A 17,048-nucleotide genomic window follows, 5' to 3' on the forward strand; every position below is an offset into this window, starting at 1 on the left:
TTTTAAAGTATACTATAGGGGACTCTGCGGTTAAGAGCACACATTGCTCTCACGAATTCGTTTCTCAGCTCACAGTCATCCTTATCTCCGGTTCCAACGAATGCGAGGACTTTTCTTGTGCCTTGTAAAAGGCACACACCTGGTGTACGTACAGATGCCGGCAAAACTCATACACTACACATAAAAGTTTTTTAAAAAAAAATACATCCAAAACCCTTTTCCCTCGTGATGGTTGACTCTCTCAGAAACCGAATCTGCCATGCGTTCAGCTAGACGAGAGTCAGGAAGGCAGGGAGCTTAACCACGCTGTCCAACCCTTTCCAGGGAGACCCAGTTCCGCCTCCGGAGTCCCGGGAAGGCACCCCGCCCAGTGCCTCCGAACCGGAAGTGTTCTCTTCCCTGACTAAACATGGTGGCCTCTGCGTCACTTGCCCACCTCCTGCAGCCAATGGATGCCCGACGTTCCGCTGACTCATATCCGCGACGACTGCCCTAGACAGTATGATGCAACGCCTCAGTCAAGGAAGCCCTGTGTGCACGTTGAGGTGACCAGGCGGCGGTGTTGCGGTGTCGATGTCCTCGGAGGTGATCAGGGCGACTGCAGGGATGGTACTCGGTGAGTGAAGTTCGGCTTGAGGTCCGGTACAGAAATGTTCCGGCCGAATTTCCAGACCTCCCTTCCGTGCTTGGCGCAGCGTGGGCACGCTCCCAAATATTTGCGGGGTTCTGGTCCTTCGCACCAGCCCCTCAGACCTGGACAACCTGGGCACCAGACTCGGTGACCTAAGTCCGGTTCTACTCCAGTCCTGTGGGTCCCTCGGCCACCGCCTCTCTGGCCCAGCCCTACTGCCAAAGTCTCGTGCTGCCGCCCAGACTGGGGCGCAGCAAGGCGCTGGGACCTAATGAAACCCCCAACTATGCGGTTCTTTTCTTGATCTTATGGAGGATTTAAGACTGTAATTATTTCTCGCAAACCTTATTTTTCTGCTGAGATTTGCAGCCGTAGAAATAAGACATTTAAGAGACCGAGGTAGTGTCCCAATTAGACCTAGCAGTTGTGAGGCCCTCTGCGGTTTTAACCCCAGAGATTGAGTTTGTTTTGAAGAGCAGAGGATACTGTCATTTTCACTTGCTCCCGGTGCATTGTTTTCCGGGATGCCTGATTCACATCTTGTTCCGTTTCATCCTCAGTACATACATACAGCCCTGTAAGGCGTATATTGTTTTCCTGATTTTAAAGATAAAGAAATAAGCACAGTAAGGTTAAATAAATTCTCCCCGGGTCACCCTGGCTTTTAATTTAAGGTACAGCATCTCATCAAGGTAGGATGTATTTCAAAACCCCAGCTTTATTGTTCGTGCCAGCAGGTTAAAATAACGAAAAAGTTCGTTTAGAAAAATCAGTTTTGTAATTCATTGTGCTAGGTGGGATAGTCTTAAAAGGGGAGATAGGGAAAATAATATGTTGATTTCTTTGGGCCTGTGGGCGTCTTTACAAACCAGATTCTTTTTCTGTTTCCCGAAGATAGAAAATGGATAGAGCTGCAGCAAGGTAACGTGGCTGAGAGTTATTGATGAACGATGAGTAACTTTTCCTCTTTTTATAAACAGCAGAGCTGTATGTCTCTGACCGAGAAGGAAATGATGCAACAGGAGATGGAACCAAGGAGAAGCCATTTAAAACCGGCCTGAAGGTAACCTCACTAGGGTGGCTGCTCCGCCTTGAGGAAGGACCGCTGTGACGAATGTCTGTTCGAGAATTTTATTCCGTTTTTTTCTTTAAAAAGAAAATACTACCTTTGTTCATGGGTGGGGGGGCAGTATTTGTGTTCCTCTGCATATGGAATCAGAAGATACTATCTGCTGTTTGTTCTGTCCTTCCTCCATGTTAGGTATCAAACTCAAACCATATTTGTGTTCCTCTGCATATGGAATCAGAAGATACTATCTGCTATTTGTTCTGTCCTTCCTCCATGTTAGGTATCAAACTCAAACCGTATTTGTGTTCCTCTGCGTATGGAATCAGAAGATACTATCCGCTATTTGTTCTGTCCTTCCTCCATGTTAGGTATCAAACTCAAACCATATTTGTGTTCCTCTGCGTATGGAATCAGAAGATACTATCTGCCATTTGTTCTGTCCTTCCTCCGTGTGAATGTTAGGTATCAAACTCAAACCCAGGTCACCAGGCCTAGTGGCAGTCACCTTTCCCCACTGGGTGATCTTCCCAGCCCAATAGTTTTTTGTTTTTTTTTTTTATTATGTATACAATATTCTGTCTGTGTGCATGTGTGCAGGCCAGAAGAGGGCACCAGACCTCTTTACATATGGTTGTGAGCCACCATGTGGTTGCTGGGAATTGAACTCAGGGCCTTTGGAAGAGCAGGCAATGCTCTTAACCACTAAGCCATCTCTCCAGCCCCCCAGCCCAATAGTTTTATTTCACACACTAGAGTTTGAAAAGAGTCTCCTAACAGGGAAAGTAGAGGGTGTGTCCACACATGTTCACATGTTAATTTAATAGTGTTAGATCAGAGCCCAGACTTTTGGGGGGGCATTTAAAGCAGCTCCTTTCCCTTTCTTTCCACGAGGTGTTCATCTCTGCCCCTTTTCTCTTCAGAGTTGTCTGTTTTTCAGCTCTTGTAAGAGTAAAAGTTTCCTTTGCGTCACACTGAGCTCGTGCCTGGGGAATCTAAAGAGAGGTCTCTTGGTGTATTTATCATAGTACAGAGATCATCCTGACCTTGAGATTCAGAGACTTGACATAGCAGCAGCCCATCCGAGGACCACTTCTCACAGCAGACTCGGGAATCTGAAGGGTGAAGACAGAAATGCCACTTGAGTAGTGCACTGTTCTTTCAGGGCCTAGGAACATCATGTGCGGTTAGCTCGTTCCAAGTGGACTGTTAACATGCCACAGGAGTGCTCCAGCTCACAGCTAGTCCCATCAGGTTAGGATGTGGTCCAAGGTGTCTCCACCATACTATTTATTCATTGACAGGCCCGTTGAACTGGAATGCTGGGGCCCTCTGGTTTCAGCTACCCTATAAGGGGGAAGACTAAATGTTTTCCCTCTTTGAAAGAGCAAGCCCCTGACACTACTTTTTCTGTGCATCCATATCTGGCCGATTCTTGTTTTTTCTAGATGCCTGACAATATCAGTCATCTTAACCTCTTAACCTGGAAGTGTTTTCTCTTTAGGTCAGGCTAGGAAATGCCTTGATATGTCATACCAAGGTCTTATTGTTTTTTTTTTTTTAACTTTTAAGAGTGAAGTCTTGTTCAATTGAAGCATATCCTGTGACTTTCCAAAACTGATCACACTTGAGGTGACCAGCAGAAGAGGAGTGTTGCAGATTGAGTCCTTCTGCTACGAGGAATGATAGGCGCTTTCCATCCCTGACAGAAAAAAATGAGTATAGATGTACAGTATCAGGAAAGAAGCGAAGTCCAACTGTCTACAGACGCAGCTGTGTGTTGATGAGAGATAGAGTCTTCTAGAACACTGTAGGCAGCCACAGCAGTCCTTCACGCTGTGGTCTGATGGGGCCATAGTTGGACATGCAGTCCATCACTGGTGTGGTACAAGACTGTGATCCTATGACAATTTATGGTTAAGTCTCTTGGTGTTTGCAAAAGATTTACATCCCTGCTCTACAGCAGGCAACGAAGTGGACAAAAATCACACTAGAAGGTTAGGGTTCCTCTTGCCCTTGGTTTTGGAAAAGGAAAAACTAGTCAAGACTGGTAGAAATGGGAGATAAACTTGCAAGCTAGCTTCTTGGGTCTTGGAAATTGGAGGATTTAGAATATGAGGGAGGAAGATGAAGTAGTAATTGGGTGTGCTGCATGTCTTCTGACAATGGGTGGAGATTTTCCAGGAATTAGGCATTCCTCCTCTTGTTCCTTTTATGTTTGTGGGGAGTCTCTCTCTCTGTCTCTTTGTGTGTGTGTTTGTCATTTAGTATGCGGGGGCGGGGTCTTAGCTAATCTTAAATAAATGTTGCTAATGTTTCCTTACAGGCCTAGCTGTTTATGCCCCCACATGACTGTCCTTTGTAATTTTATGGCCTCTAGCTGAAGAATGAAACCAGACAGTTGAGGACATGGCCCAGAGCAGCTGAAGCAGGACAGCTCAGTAGCCCTAATAGGGGCTCAAATAGGCAAAGAATAGACGTGTGGTAGGATCTCAGAGGTTTATAAACTTCAGCTCTTACCTCCAGAAAGAATAAGACATTTCTTTTCCTGTGTGAGAATTTTCAGACAGTGCTTGAGGTCACTACAGTACTCATCTTTGCCTTAAGCCTGTAACTCCAGCACTTGGATGGTAAAGAAAGGTAGGAGGATCAGGAGTTCAAGATCATCCTCAGCTACACAGCAAGGTCAAGACTGGTCTGAACTAGAGACCCCATTTAAATAATTATTTTTTTGGGCGCCAGTGAGTTGGCTCAGTAGGCAAAGGTGATTCTTGACAACCTGAATTCAGTCCCTGGGATCCAAGTATTGGAAAGAGAGCTGATTCTCCTAATTGTCCTTTGGTGTCCCCCCATGATCAATAAAAGCATAACAAGCATTTTTGTTAATTAACTTAAAACACACAAATGATAAACTATTAAATGATTTATAATACACTAACGTCTGATATGTCAATATTGCTCAAAAAGAATAGTCTCAAGAATTTTTCAAATTAAATATAACTTAGCTGTTATTTTGTTGAGAGAGTTTTAGACCTGCCTGACGTAGGTCCAAATTTCATAAATCGCTAACCTCTCAGGTGTTGCTAGTGAAGGGGTTTTGCTCTCCGCTGCTGCTTTTGTTGGCATAGCTGTGCTTGTCCCTGTGTCTGTCTGACTCTGCTCTGCGTGGAGGTCATTTACTGTGTGGGTGAATGGGTTAGAATTTTCTGTAGTGTGACCTGCCGCTCTTAGAGCCAACTCCTTCTGAAGGAGGCTCAGCCAGTCATCCTCTTGACATTGAGTTTTGTCTCTTGGGTCCTGATAGTTTCGTCTAAACTCTTTGTCATGTTCAAATTCATAATCCAGGTGCGGTTTGGGTTACTAAGCATTGTATAATATTAAAGAAATCTTTTCTCTCCCTCCCTCCCCAAGGCTTTGATGACAGTCGGGAAGGAGCCGTTTCCCACCATTTATGTAGACTCACAAAAGGAAAATGAGGTAGGGCACGCTAATCGCTGATCATGTTTTGTGAATGACAAATTGTTCTGAGCACAGAGAGGGGTCGAAGATAATGCATATCTGTGTGCTCTCTCTCTAGAGGTGGGATGTCATTTCTAAGTCACAGATGAAGAACATTAAAAAGATGTGGCACAGAGAACAGATGAAGAATGACTCTCGGGAGAAGAAAGAGGTGACTAGTGAACTTGCTGCTGTGCACACTCTTAGGGTACAACACCCAAAACCGCACTGACCACTTGCATTGTGTTTACTATCAGGCAGAAGACAACTTACGAAGAGAAAAGAACCTGGAGGAAGCAAAGAAAATTATCATTAAAAATGACCCAAGCCTGCCAGAGCCAGCCTGTGTAAGTGTCTGTCGTTTCTGGCACTGTGGGCATGGCTGTTTGGGTTTCTGGGTCTGCAGGACATACACATCTTTTGTTCTTAGGTTTTGTTTTTTCTTGTTTTTAAGTGCTGAGGTTGGCTTTTAGAGGTTCATTTTGTTGCTAAGACTAGAAATTGTGTGATAGCAGATTCTGCTCCGGCTGACGGGTATCAGGTGTGGAGGACTAGCTGGCTGTGCGGGGTGATTTGAGGCGAATGATTTTGCCCTCTGTAGTCTCAGTTTCCTCACCCAAAAGCAAAAAGGTCGAAATCTCTGTGGTTTTCAAAAGTTTTACAAATATGTAAGAAGTATTTATGATTATTTGAGGGGAAGTTTGCTCCTAGGTTTTTTCTGGGACCCAAACAGATTGCTGACTCAGGAGTGAGTGTGGCTTGGGTTCCATTGATGCTTTTGCTGGCCAAGTGTCTGCCACCTCCTAGTCCCTCCAGTCACCACCTAGTTCCTCTTCACATTTCCTCTTTTGTCTTAGTTTCCTGGTGTGTAGGTGTGCAGAGGGACTGACCAGGCTGGGATTGTTGCTACTGTGGGGGACAAACTAAATTCACTCCTTACCTGTTTTTCTTTAATAGGATCCCAGCCAGTTGTAGGTATCTCTCATTACAAACTTTACACTAATGGAAAAGAATTTTTTTTTTTAAATTAATTGTTATGGTGGGGAGTATTTTTTGGTTGGTTGGTTAGTTTGAGTTTTTTGTTGTTGTTTTGTTGGGTTTCTTTCTACAAAAGGTCTTGTTAGTATCCCACATAGAGATCTTCCTGGCTTGCCTTACAAGTACTGAGATTAAATGTGTCTACCATTGCATTCATTAGTGATAGTTTTTAACTATTTACTACAATCTATGGGTCTTTGTAATATTAGTGAAAATCTTGGTATGTGATAAATGGCATAATTGAGATAGTTTTTATTTAAATTTGACAGGTAAAGATTTGTGCATTAGAAGGATATAGAGGCCAAAGAGTGAAGGTGTTTGGCTGGGTCCACAGGTTGCGTAGGCAAGGTGAGTGGGGTGGTTTTTCTTTCCCTCTTTTCAATCTTAAATAAACCTGGTCTTAGATGAAAAACTGATATGAGATGTCATTTTGTATATGTATTGCTTTTATTGCTTGGTGAATAAAACTGTTTGGGCCAATGGCTTAGCAGAGCAAAAGCCATGTGGGAAATCAGAACAGAGATATATAGAGAAAGTAGGCAGCAGAGTCAGAGATATGTCATGTAGCTGCCGAAAGAGAAAGATGCCCCCCAGAACCTTTCTGGTAAGCCACAACCTTGTGGCGATACACAGAAATGGGTTAATTTAAGCTGTAAGAGTTATAAGAAGCCTGAGCTAATTGGCCAAATAGTGTTGTAATTAATATAGTTTCTGTGTGATTGTTTGGGTCTGGGTGGCTGGGAAATGAACAAGCAGTCTCCATTTACAAAGACCAGCATAAAAACACTTTTCTGAGTTTGTTTAGGTTTTTGGTATGTATGCTGTCTTAATTGATGTAATAATTTATAACCTAAATTTGTTCATATATAATATGACTATGAAAGTTTGAAGATTATTTAGATATTACTTGAACTCTTAGTAATCACATTGATCAAGAGGTGTATAACAAGTACATCATCCTCAAATTGAATTTTAACTATTGAGAAACAGGGCTGTGTGTTATAAGGAAAGACAGATCCTGATCTGGAATGAGACCTTGTTTAGTTAGTATTTTTGTTGGTTCCTGTTCTCCCCCCTCCCCATGTTGCTGTGTATGAATACATGTTTGAATGTGTGTGGCATGCTTATGTGTGGACAGACACGTGTGGAGGACTGAGGTTGATGTCTGAGATTATCCAGGATCTCTCTCCCACCAGCATCCTAGTTTTGATTTTTATGATTACCTTCAGCCTGACCTTTTTTCTCTTTTTATTAGTTTATTATCTTGCTATAAGTGATTATCAAATCTTTCATAAAAATAAAGAGTGTTTAATTTCACATCCTTATGTCCCTCCTCCTGAGTGCTCGGCACTTTTCTTTACATTATAGGAGATTCAGAAGTAGATAAGACATTGCCTCAGCTCCTTAACTGACTTACCGTCCCATGATCGTGTAGATTGTGTGGATCATGTGGTTAGAACATAAAGTACACAGAGACGAGGCTTGGGGGCAGGGATGTCAAAGGCGCAGAGAGCATGGAGAGGTCTGAACTCCCATGACTGCCCCTGGGACTGTTTTATGTAGGAGGACTGTGAAGTACCCTGGCTGAAGTTTTGTTTCTTTTTCCTAGGAAAGAATTTGATGTTTCTGGTGTTGCGAGATGGTACGGGCTATCTGCAGTGTGTCTTGTCAGATGACTTGGTAAGTATTTTATCTTACATATGCCTGAAAGATTGAATTTAATACAGTCCATTTTATAAGTTTTGAGAATTTTAGGATCTTTACACATACTTCAAATTTTTACTGTATAAACTATGAATACCCATGTCAAAACCATTGTGTATTATAAATGTAAAAAGTTTTGATTGTACCTTGGAAAAGCTAGAGAGAAGCTTTTGTTATGGAAATTTTCTTGAACTATAAAGACAGGGTAGTACAGAGAGTCTTATGACCTGGCTTGAGTAACCACAGGTTATGCTGGATTTTGGTGTCTTTCCCTGGATGTCACATTGCTAACAGTGTCTCCTTGTTGCTCATTATCTCTCTTTCTGCTCCCAGTTATTTGTGGGAGGGAAATCCAGAAATTACTCTGGAGTGTCTCGCAGATGAGTTTGGTTAATTCCTGCCTCTCTGTCACTTAGTGTGCTTCTGCTTGCCCTGTGTTTTATAAATGGACCTTGGTCTGATAGTGTTGATTTTTTTTTTTTTATATCCTTCATATGAGTGCTTCCTGTGCAAAGCTGTTCTGGTTATGTCAGGAGGCACATGATGTTGACATGTCTTTGTGATCAGTGGCTTTCAGTGTAGAAGCCTTATCCCTCTATTGTTGAATTGCCCATTATTTTTCTCCTAATGACTTTAGCATGTGCTGGTCATCACAGTGTAGAGAGGCTCTATCTTAAGTCAAAAATGAACTGTATGGCTATATAATGGACTATGGTCTTTTATGCTTATGTATTCATCTAAAGGGAACGTAAATAGGTTTTTATATAGCCATATGTTACTCAACCATAGCACCCCAGTCCAAGAAATACTTTAGTAAGCTATCTCATTGAGCAGATATCAGGGTGTACTTCGCTATCATATCAATAGGTAATATCAGCTACCCAATAGGTGATAAGTGGCAGTCCGTTGCTAGTAGAAACATGTGGTGCATGGGTACATTGCCTCCTCCAAAAATAGCGCTTGCACACTCTCGCTCTCTCATTAATCAGTGGTGAACCCAGGGTGGTAGTATAGCCTGTAATCCCAGCACTTGCAAGAAAAGGCAGGAATATGAGCAGTGCAAGGCTAGCTGGGGCTGTATGAGACCCTGTCTCAAAAAGAAGCCAAAAATAAAATTAATGGTAGTATCAATCCTGACTTTACAAATATTTGACTAATAACTTGTTTGTAAACAATTCCTTTAACTTTATTAGAATATTTTAAAATCAGCATAAGTAGCCTAATAATGAACTTTGCCCTTTTTGCAGTGCCAATGTTACAATGGAGTAGTCTTATCCACTGAGAGCAGCGTGGCAGTATATGGAACACTAAACCTGACTCCAAAGGGCAAGCAGGTGAGCGGGTGAACGCGTGGAATAAAGTAGTCGGTATTTAATGGTTTGTTCTCCAATGTCTTTATTTGTACATTTGGCGTTTGGCATATAAATACACAAGCGTAAAGTAATGTAAATTCAGTGTACTGTGTTCTTTTCCAGTAAAATATGTCCGCTAGCAGTTTTTGTTGTAGTCTGATTTTCGTAGCTATAACAGAGTCTCGTGGACTGGGAAATTTGTGAAAACAAGAGAATTTTCTTGTAGTTCTGGAAGTTGGTTAGTCCACGGTGGAGGGGCATCAAGACTAAAGAATGCATTCAGTACATTGGGGTGGGGCTGAGCTGGCTTGTGTGATAAATCTAGTCTCATGATCACTGACGCTAACTCGCCTGAGTGACCAAACTCATCCATGCAGGTAGGGGCCTCCTGACCCGAACACCTTCCTCTGCTGCTGCGGGCGCAAGTAATGTCACTGTGACTTTGAGAGAATGCAGAGCTCACCGTCAAATCAGAATAGCGTGGGCTCACACATTATTTTTAATCCCAGCACTTGAAGGCAGAGGCGGATAGATTTCTGTGAATCAACGTGGTCTACACAGTGAATTCCAGGACAGTCAGAGCTACATAATGAGAACTTGCTTCCAAACAAAACAAAACAAAACACCTTAGCTTTTCAACTTCATTCCTTACTGACCCTCTTGGTGAGTTGTGCAGCCCTTTGCTGTGGTGTAGTAGTAACTTAGCGAGGTGAGAGTAATATCTAGACCACTGAGACTTTCAGAAAACACTAGTCTAAACTGAAATGTTTTGAGCAGGAATTGGTAGTTTAAAAAAAAAATAGGAGAAAGAAAGAGAAGAAAAATGTGCATAAGATATATTTGTGCCCTAGCCTAGGTAACCTGTTAGTCGGTAATCACAATTCAAATAACTACTATGGTTGTAATTGTTGCCCAGGAAGAGAAACTACAGATGTAGCATATTAACCACAAGAGGGAGCAAACACTCCTAGCCCAGAGTCCGTGTAAAAGCCTGCCCTGTAATAAAAGTGAGTGTCTGAGTGAATTCACCCAGCCTTCCTTGAAGTGGCATGGTAGAGATGGAGTGGTTGTCATGGTGTTACTTGCTGTCCAGTGTTTGGCAACAAGATGACTCCACGTTCCACGAATGTGAGGCTTTTAAAGAGAATTACTTTTTGTAGAGTCAGTAGGGGAGATTTTGACTATCTTTCTCCAAATAGATCAACTGCTTTTAGTAAAACTTACCATTTTCCAAAATTTAAGATTTTATTTTTTTATTACTTCAACTGTGTGTGTGTGTGTGTGTGTGTGTGTTGGTGTGTGCTCTGTGCACATGAGTGTAGATCCCCTCAGGAAGCAGAGATGTCAGATACCCCTCAGGAAGCAGAGCTGGATTTAAAAGTGGTTTGAGCCACTTCGTAGGTGTTAGGAACTGGACTTAGGTCCTCTGGAAGCTTAGTATGCACTCCTAACTGCTGAACCAGCTCTTAGCTCCGTATTTAAGTTTTGAAATATGGATAAGTATGTTAACTAAATCTTTAGGCAAATGCTAGAAAAATAAATCATGATGCTAACAGCTGTAAGTAATTACTCCAGGTCATGGAATTAGAGTTGGTTTAATTCTTAGTATATGCCTTCTTATTTATAAAAGTATGTGTGTGTTTACATGGAAAGAAGTATTAAATATAAAATTGTAATACAGAGTTACTGGGTGTGTAAATCTAGAGGCTAAAACTAATGATGCTCTTAAAATAACATCTGGAAATTTGGGCCCAGGATCTTTAGGACTGTCGGCTTAGTGTCTGTCTCACTCCCTCTGCTTGTTAAACTGTAGGCTCCAGGAGGCCACGAGCTGAGCTGTGACTTCTGGGAACTGGTGGGGCTGGCCCCAGCTGGAGGAGCTGATAACCTGATCAACGAGGAGTCCGATGTCGATGTCCAGCTCAACAACCGGCACATGATGATCCGCGGAGAGAACATGTCCAAAATCTTGAAGGCACGGTCCATGATCACCAGGTGCTTTAGGGATCACTTCTTCGACAGGGGCTACTGTGAAGTAAGTGCCCGTTCCAGGTCTCCTACGAGTGAGGCCCCGTGCCATTGGAAGACGGCTGGCAGTAGCAGACCTGTGTGCTCCTTCTCACCGTAACAGGTTACCACTCCGACGCTGGTGCAGACGCAGGTGGAAGGCGGGGCCACACTCTTCAAGCTTGACTATTTTGGGGAGGAAGCGTTTTTGACCCAGTCCTCGCAGCTGTACCTGGAGACCTGCCTTCCGGCCCTGGGGGATGTTTTCTGTATCGCCCAGTCCTACAGGGCCGAACAGTCCAGAACACGAAGGCACCTGGCTGAGTACGAAATTGTCCTACCCAAGCTGCCCCTCGGGCTGGGGTTAAAGTTCAGCTAGTCGAGTGAATGCTTAGCATACAGAAGGGTCTGGGTTCTGTCCGCAGCACCATATAAAAGTAGCGGGCATGGTGGTACACGCCAGTCGGGAGGTGGAGGCAGGAAGACCAGAAGTTGAAGACCAGCCTGGGCTATAAGACCCTGGCTGAGAAGCAAGAAAAGGCAGTTGGCTTCTTAGGTACCAGTCAGTGAGGGTTGCGAGAGCAGGGCTTTGGTTCCTTTCTGGACACTTCCCCCAGGTCCAGATCTTTGCTTGAGAGAACCTTTGTGTCTGTTGTTCAGATTCACACACGTGGAAGCTGAGTGCCCCTTCCTGACCTTTGAGGACCTCTTGAACCGTTTGGAGGACCTGGTGTGTGATGTGGTGGACAGAGTCTTGAAGTCACCAGTGGCGAGCATAGTGTACGACCTCAACCCGGTAGGTGTGGTGTTTTCTTGAAACGAAGGGGTTCCAGTCTTGTAGAAGACAGAATCGCTCTCAATTTTTATAGATTTAGTGAGCTGAAATTAAGTAATGAGGTAATGTTTTGAAGACTTAAACTTAATATTGGTAGTTGCCAATAACTATATTTTAGCTTATAGAAGAGGTGGTTCATAAGTATTTCTTCATCTGAAATGCTCTTTCATATTAATGATCTGTAGGATTGTTGTCTTTTTTAAGAATTTGTTATTACCTTATGTGTTAATGGTATGTGTGGGCCCACTTGTACAATGAAGGCACACAGAAGGCAGAGAACAGCTTCGTGGAGTGGGGTTCCACGGATCAGACCCTGGCTGTCAGGCTTCCTGGCCAAGGCTTTACCTGTCTGCTGTGGGGTATCCTTCTGTATATGTGTTGCTTTTATTGGTTGATGAATAAAGATGTTTCGGTCAGTGGCTTAGCAGAGTAAAGCCAGGCAGGAAATCCGAACAGAGATACATAGAGAGAGAGTAGGTGGAGTCAAACAGATGCCAGCCAGCTGCTGAGGAAATAAGATATGTAGAAAATGAGGAAATGCCACAGCCTTAACCACAGGGTAATACATAGGCTAATAGAAGTGGGTTAATTTGAGATGTAAGAGCTAGCTAAAAATATGCCTGAGCCATTTTGCCTGCTTGCATGTCTGTGCACCACATGCATGCAGTGTATCTGGAAGCCAGAAGAAAGTGTTGAGTCTCCTGGAACTAGAGTTGTAAGTGGTTGTGAGCTACCATGATGGGAATCAAACCTGGGTCCTCTGGAAGCGCAGCCCATAACTTAACCACTGAGTCATTTCTCCTGCCCCATTTTTGTTTCTTAATAAATGTTTTAGTTTGAATGCTTTCTTTTTATACAGTTTTTTTCCCCTTCTTTTTACTCTAGAACTTTAAACCTCCTAAACGGCCTTTCAGACGAATGAACTATTCAGATGCTATTGAGTGGCTGAGGGAACACGATGTAAAGAAAGAGGACGGGACGCTCTATGAGTTTGGAGACGTATGTATCCCTTTCTCCTTGCTTCAGAGGGGAGTGTGTACTTAAGGTTGCTGATGGTGGCTGCTTGATGCTGGAAGCCTCCACCTGTCCTCAAGTCAGTAGTACTAGCAGAAGCTACGTCTTGAAATTATCTGGATTCCTGATAGAATGGACTTTAGAATTGCGTCCTTTTAGGCAATTCTAAAGCATTGGAGTTCCTTCTTCCACACAGTGCCCTTCTCCTTTTCCTGCTCTCATGAGCATTCCTCAGCCAGTGCATTCTTGAGCCTACCAGCATGTATTTGGGGGTGTCAGTTATAACTGGTCCAGACCTATGTATTTGATTATTTTTAGTACACTGGGTGCGTGCGTGCATGCGTGCGTGCGTGTGTGTGTGTGTGTGTTTACAGATGAAGTGTCAGTAGCTGCTACTCAGCAGTTTTTCTTTGGGTTAAGAAGGAATTTCTGTTGAGAATAGATGACACAGCAGCTCGCCACACTGCACTTGCTGTCTTGTAAATTCAGTTTATGATGCATAGCGTAATTCTGCACTGAAGTTTGTTTTGTTTTTGTTTTTTTGAGACAGGGTTTCTCTGTAGCTTTGGAGTCTGTCCTGGAACTAGCTCTTGTAGACCAGGCTGGCCCTGAACTCAGAGATCTGCCAGCCTCTGCCTCCCAAGTGCTGGAATTAAAGGCATGCGCCCCCACCACCCAGCTTTTGAACTGAATTTTTAAGTACTTTATTATCCCTAGTACTTAGCATGGTTGAATGAGAGACAGTCACTAACTGTAGAGCCCAAATGTCCTAGTTCCCCAGGTGGACTCTCTCAGCCTGCTGTGTCACTGAAGGCTAGTGACCAGGTGAAGTGGGTAACGCCCCTGGCACAGGACGTCCTCACTGCCTGCTGGTGGGTGAGTGCATTTCTGCTGCCCCACAGCAGGAGGGCTCTGGAGTTAGCAAACATTGTGGACTTTCCAGGTGTATTTTCATCTCACACAGATCCCCCAGTGTGGGAGGAAGAGAGAAGCTCGGAGATCAGATTGTTCCCCCGCTTATCCTTGTCTTTCATACCTGAGGGCACAGGGCTTCAGGGAACAGAGCTGGTGACTGCCAAGTTCTGTTTCAGTTCCCTGTTTTTTCTTTTTTCTCCTGAGACAGGGTTTCTCTGTAGCTTTGGAGCCTGTCCTGGAACAGCCCAGCCTGTTTCAGTTTTTTTTTTTTTTTTTTTTTATTTGTTATGTATACAATATTCTGTCTGTGTGTATGCCTGCAGGCCAGAAGAGGGCACCAGACCCCATTGCAGATGGTTGTGAGCCACCATGTGGTTGCTGGGAATTGAACTCAGGACCTTTGAAAGAGCAGGCAATGCTCTTAACCTCTGAGCCATTTCTCCAGCCCCCTGTTTCAGTTTTTAAAACAAATCAATGACTCTTGTCCAGCTCTCAGTTTTTACTGGGACAGGAGTTTTGAGTTCTGGTTTGAATATGATTTCTTAAAGGATGTTTTGGGAAAGACACTAATTTAGCTTGGTTTATCATCATCTAATATTTCTTGGTTATTGTTGGAGGTGTGTCAGTTATTTTATGACTTTTCTGCCAGTAAGTGATGTTTGTAACAGGAAGGGAGTGCAGGTCACAGTTTAAAGATGAGTGTTTTCAGTACTCTGCAGAGCAGTGATGTCCTGGAGCATACACTATCTTCTGCTCTGGAGACCAAGCGGGCCATATTCTGTTAAGAGCTTGGATCTGGCCACTGACCAGAATACTGAGCAGTATCTTGTCACAGCTTAGAGATGTCTGGGCAGTGGTACTGTTCCCTAGCAGCCTCAGCACACTGCGTGGGCTGTGTTAAAAGAAGCAGATCTTCCTACAGTTCACTTGATGCCACGAGTAGGTTTTCCTCTTTAGAAGGATTTGTTCCTGGGTGCGTGTCTGTGAGCTTTGGGTCTGTGTGTGTCCTCTGCTGTGTTACAGAAACATAGCCAGGGACAGCAGATGCTGGAAGAGCTGCTCTTGGTTCGCAGTTTTAAAGTTAATGAAATCTGGTTTCACCTCAGGATATTCCTGAAGCTCCTGAGAGACTGATGACAGACACCATTAATGAACCGATCCTGCTGTGTCGATTTCCAGTGGAGATCAAGTCCTTCTATATGCAGCGATGTCCTGAGGATCCTCGGCTCACTGAATCTGTCAGTTTGTGGTTCTCTGAGTATTAGAAACTGAGCTCTTTTCAGGGACTGGGAACTGTCATTTTGGATAAGATACAGCTCATGACAAGGATTTCATAAATCTATAATGACAGTAATTAAAGTTAAAAAAAAAAAAAAAACTTCTTCCCTGATTGGGTTGACGTGTTCTGATAAAGAATTTGAGTAATACTTGAATTTTGCATAGTCGCGGGGCTTCCTTTCAAGTTAGGAGCTTAATTGAAATTTTCCTTAAAGCCTTGTAATCTTGTCTGATAGACTGGCGTAATTGTGATAGTTTTTTGTTTGTTTCTTGACTTATTATTTAAAGGTTGATGTGCTGATGCCCAATGTTGGTGAGATTGTGGGCGGCTCGATGCGCTCTTGGGATAGTGAAGAGATTCTGGAAGGCTACAAAAGGGAGGGGATCGACCCTGCTCCGTATTACTGGTATACAGATCAGGTAAAAACAATCGTTTAAACTTCTTTAGCTTTTTTCACTGTAATAAATTTTTCATACATTGAAATGCCTTGTGTTGTATGGCATTGGAGGCCAGAATCCCAGGTCATCCATGAGTATTCAGATGATCTGTGTTTGCTTTGTGTAGCATTTGGATATTGCCATTTTTGTCTTCAGTCAAGTTATAGGTCAGTGCCATTTGGCAAACTCTTTATCTGCTGCAGGGTTTTTGTATTTTTAATGTGTATGGGTATTTTCCCTGCATCCGTATGTTTCACATGCCGTGCCCCCAGAGGCAGAAGAGGGCTTGAGAGCTCCTGCAGCTGCCAGTACAGAGAGTACTAAGCTACCTTGTGGGTGCTGGAATCTGAACCCAGACCCTCTGGAAAAACAGCCAGTACACTAAACTGCTGAGCTAACTTACCTTGCTAGCCTCTGCTGCAGTTTTTAAATCTATTATTAGATCCTGCCAACATCTAATACTGTTCCTTACTCTCCTGATAAGTCATGGGAATAAGGTAGAAAGGTTGAAATCCTCTCTTCCTTTCAGGGTGGCTCTACATCCTTGATGTGGTTTTTATTATGTCTCTGTGGTTTATGTAGGCATTTGAGTTTGGCTGCATTGACTGCAGTGAGTTAATGCTGCATTACGTTGTGGAAGTTAGCTCATGGTCGTAATTTCAACATCTTTAGTTATAGTTTTAAAGTAAGCATACATTCTTTCTCTTTCTTCTCGTTTATTTAACAGAGAAAATATGGTACATGTCCTCATGGAGGCTATGGCCTGGGCCTGGAAAGATTCCTAAGTTGGATTCTGAACAGATATCACATCCGAGATGTGTGCTTGTACCCTCGATTCGTCCAACGCTGCAGACCATAACCAAGTGGCCCTGAAGCATGAAGGAAGGGAAATGTTCATGAAAAGATAAGACTGCTTCTGCAAAAGAACAAAAATTCGAAACATCCCTAGATTTTTCTGTCTTTATGTGTTTTCTTCCCATTACCATAAAAGAAGTAGATGTGACTTGAATACAAAGTGACATTGGTTTCCTTTTAATAAAAGTACTCATTACAGAATTTTCAGAAAGTACGTGGCATATCACTCGTTGGAAGACATTTTATCATACTGTAGGTTACAATCACTGTATTAAATAAACCATATATGATTGTATAGTTTTAAATATAGTCTGATATTCCATCAACTATATTTTTGTCCTTTTAAATGTCACAGGAATTATTTAATGTATTATTTACATGTTATAGCAAACATCTAAAAGAGAAATTGGCCATAGG

At 43.0% G+C, this 17,048-nt stretch overlaps 1 protein-coding gene across 2 annotated transcripts; it reads left to right on the forward strand.

The window, feature by feature from the left end:
- The first annotated feature begins 465 nt into the window (after positions 1-465).
- LOC121440615 (asparagine--tRNA ligase, cytoplasmic) lies at positions 466-16,832 on the forward strand. 2 transcript variants are annotated; one of them, XM_041641388.1, is made up of 15 exons: positions 466-616; positions 1,612-1,694; positions 5,109-5,174; positions 5,275-5,367; positions 5,453-5,542; positions 6,503-6,581; positions 7,843-7,913; positions 9,185-9,271; positions 11,103-11,324; positions 11,421-11,620; positions 11,957-12,092; positions 13,017-13,130; positions 15,167-15,298; positions 15,627-15,758; positions 16,504-16,832. In XM_041641388.1, exons 1-15 carry the CDS (start codon positions 574-576, stop codon positions 16,633-16,635), a joined length of 1,680 nt encoding a protein of 559 aa, XP_041497322.1. In that variant the 5' UTR covers positions 466-573; the 3' UTR covers positions 16,636-16,832. The 2 variants fall into 2 exon arrangements, with proteins under 2 accessions (XP_041497322.1, XP_041497323.1); XM_041641389.1 differs by having other exon boundaries at positions 492-616; positions 1,615-1,694.
- The last annotated feature ends 216 nt before the right edge of the window (positions 16,833-17,048 follow it).

This window comes from Microtus oregoni, unplaced genomic scaffold (genome assembly GCF_018167655.1).
Source record: "Microtus oregoni isolate MIOR12 unplaced genomic scaffold, Mior012 000069F_ref0000032, whole genome shotgun sequence".
Classification (NCBI taxonomy): Eukaryota; Metazoa; Chordata; class Mammalia; order Rodentia; family Cricetidae; genus Microtus; species Microtus oregoni.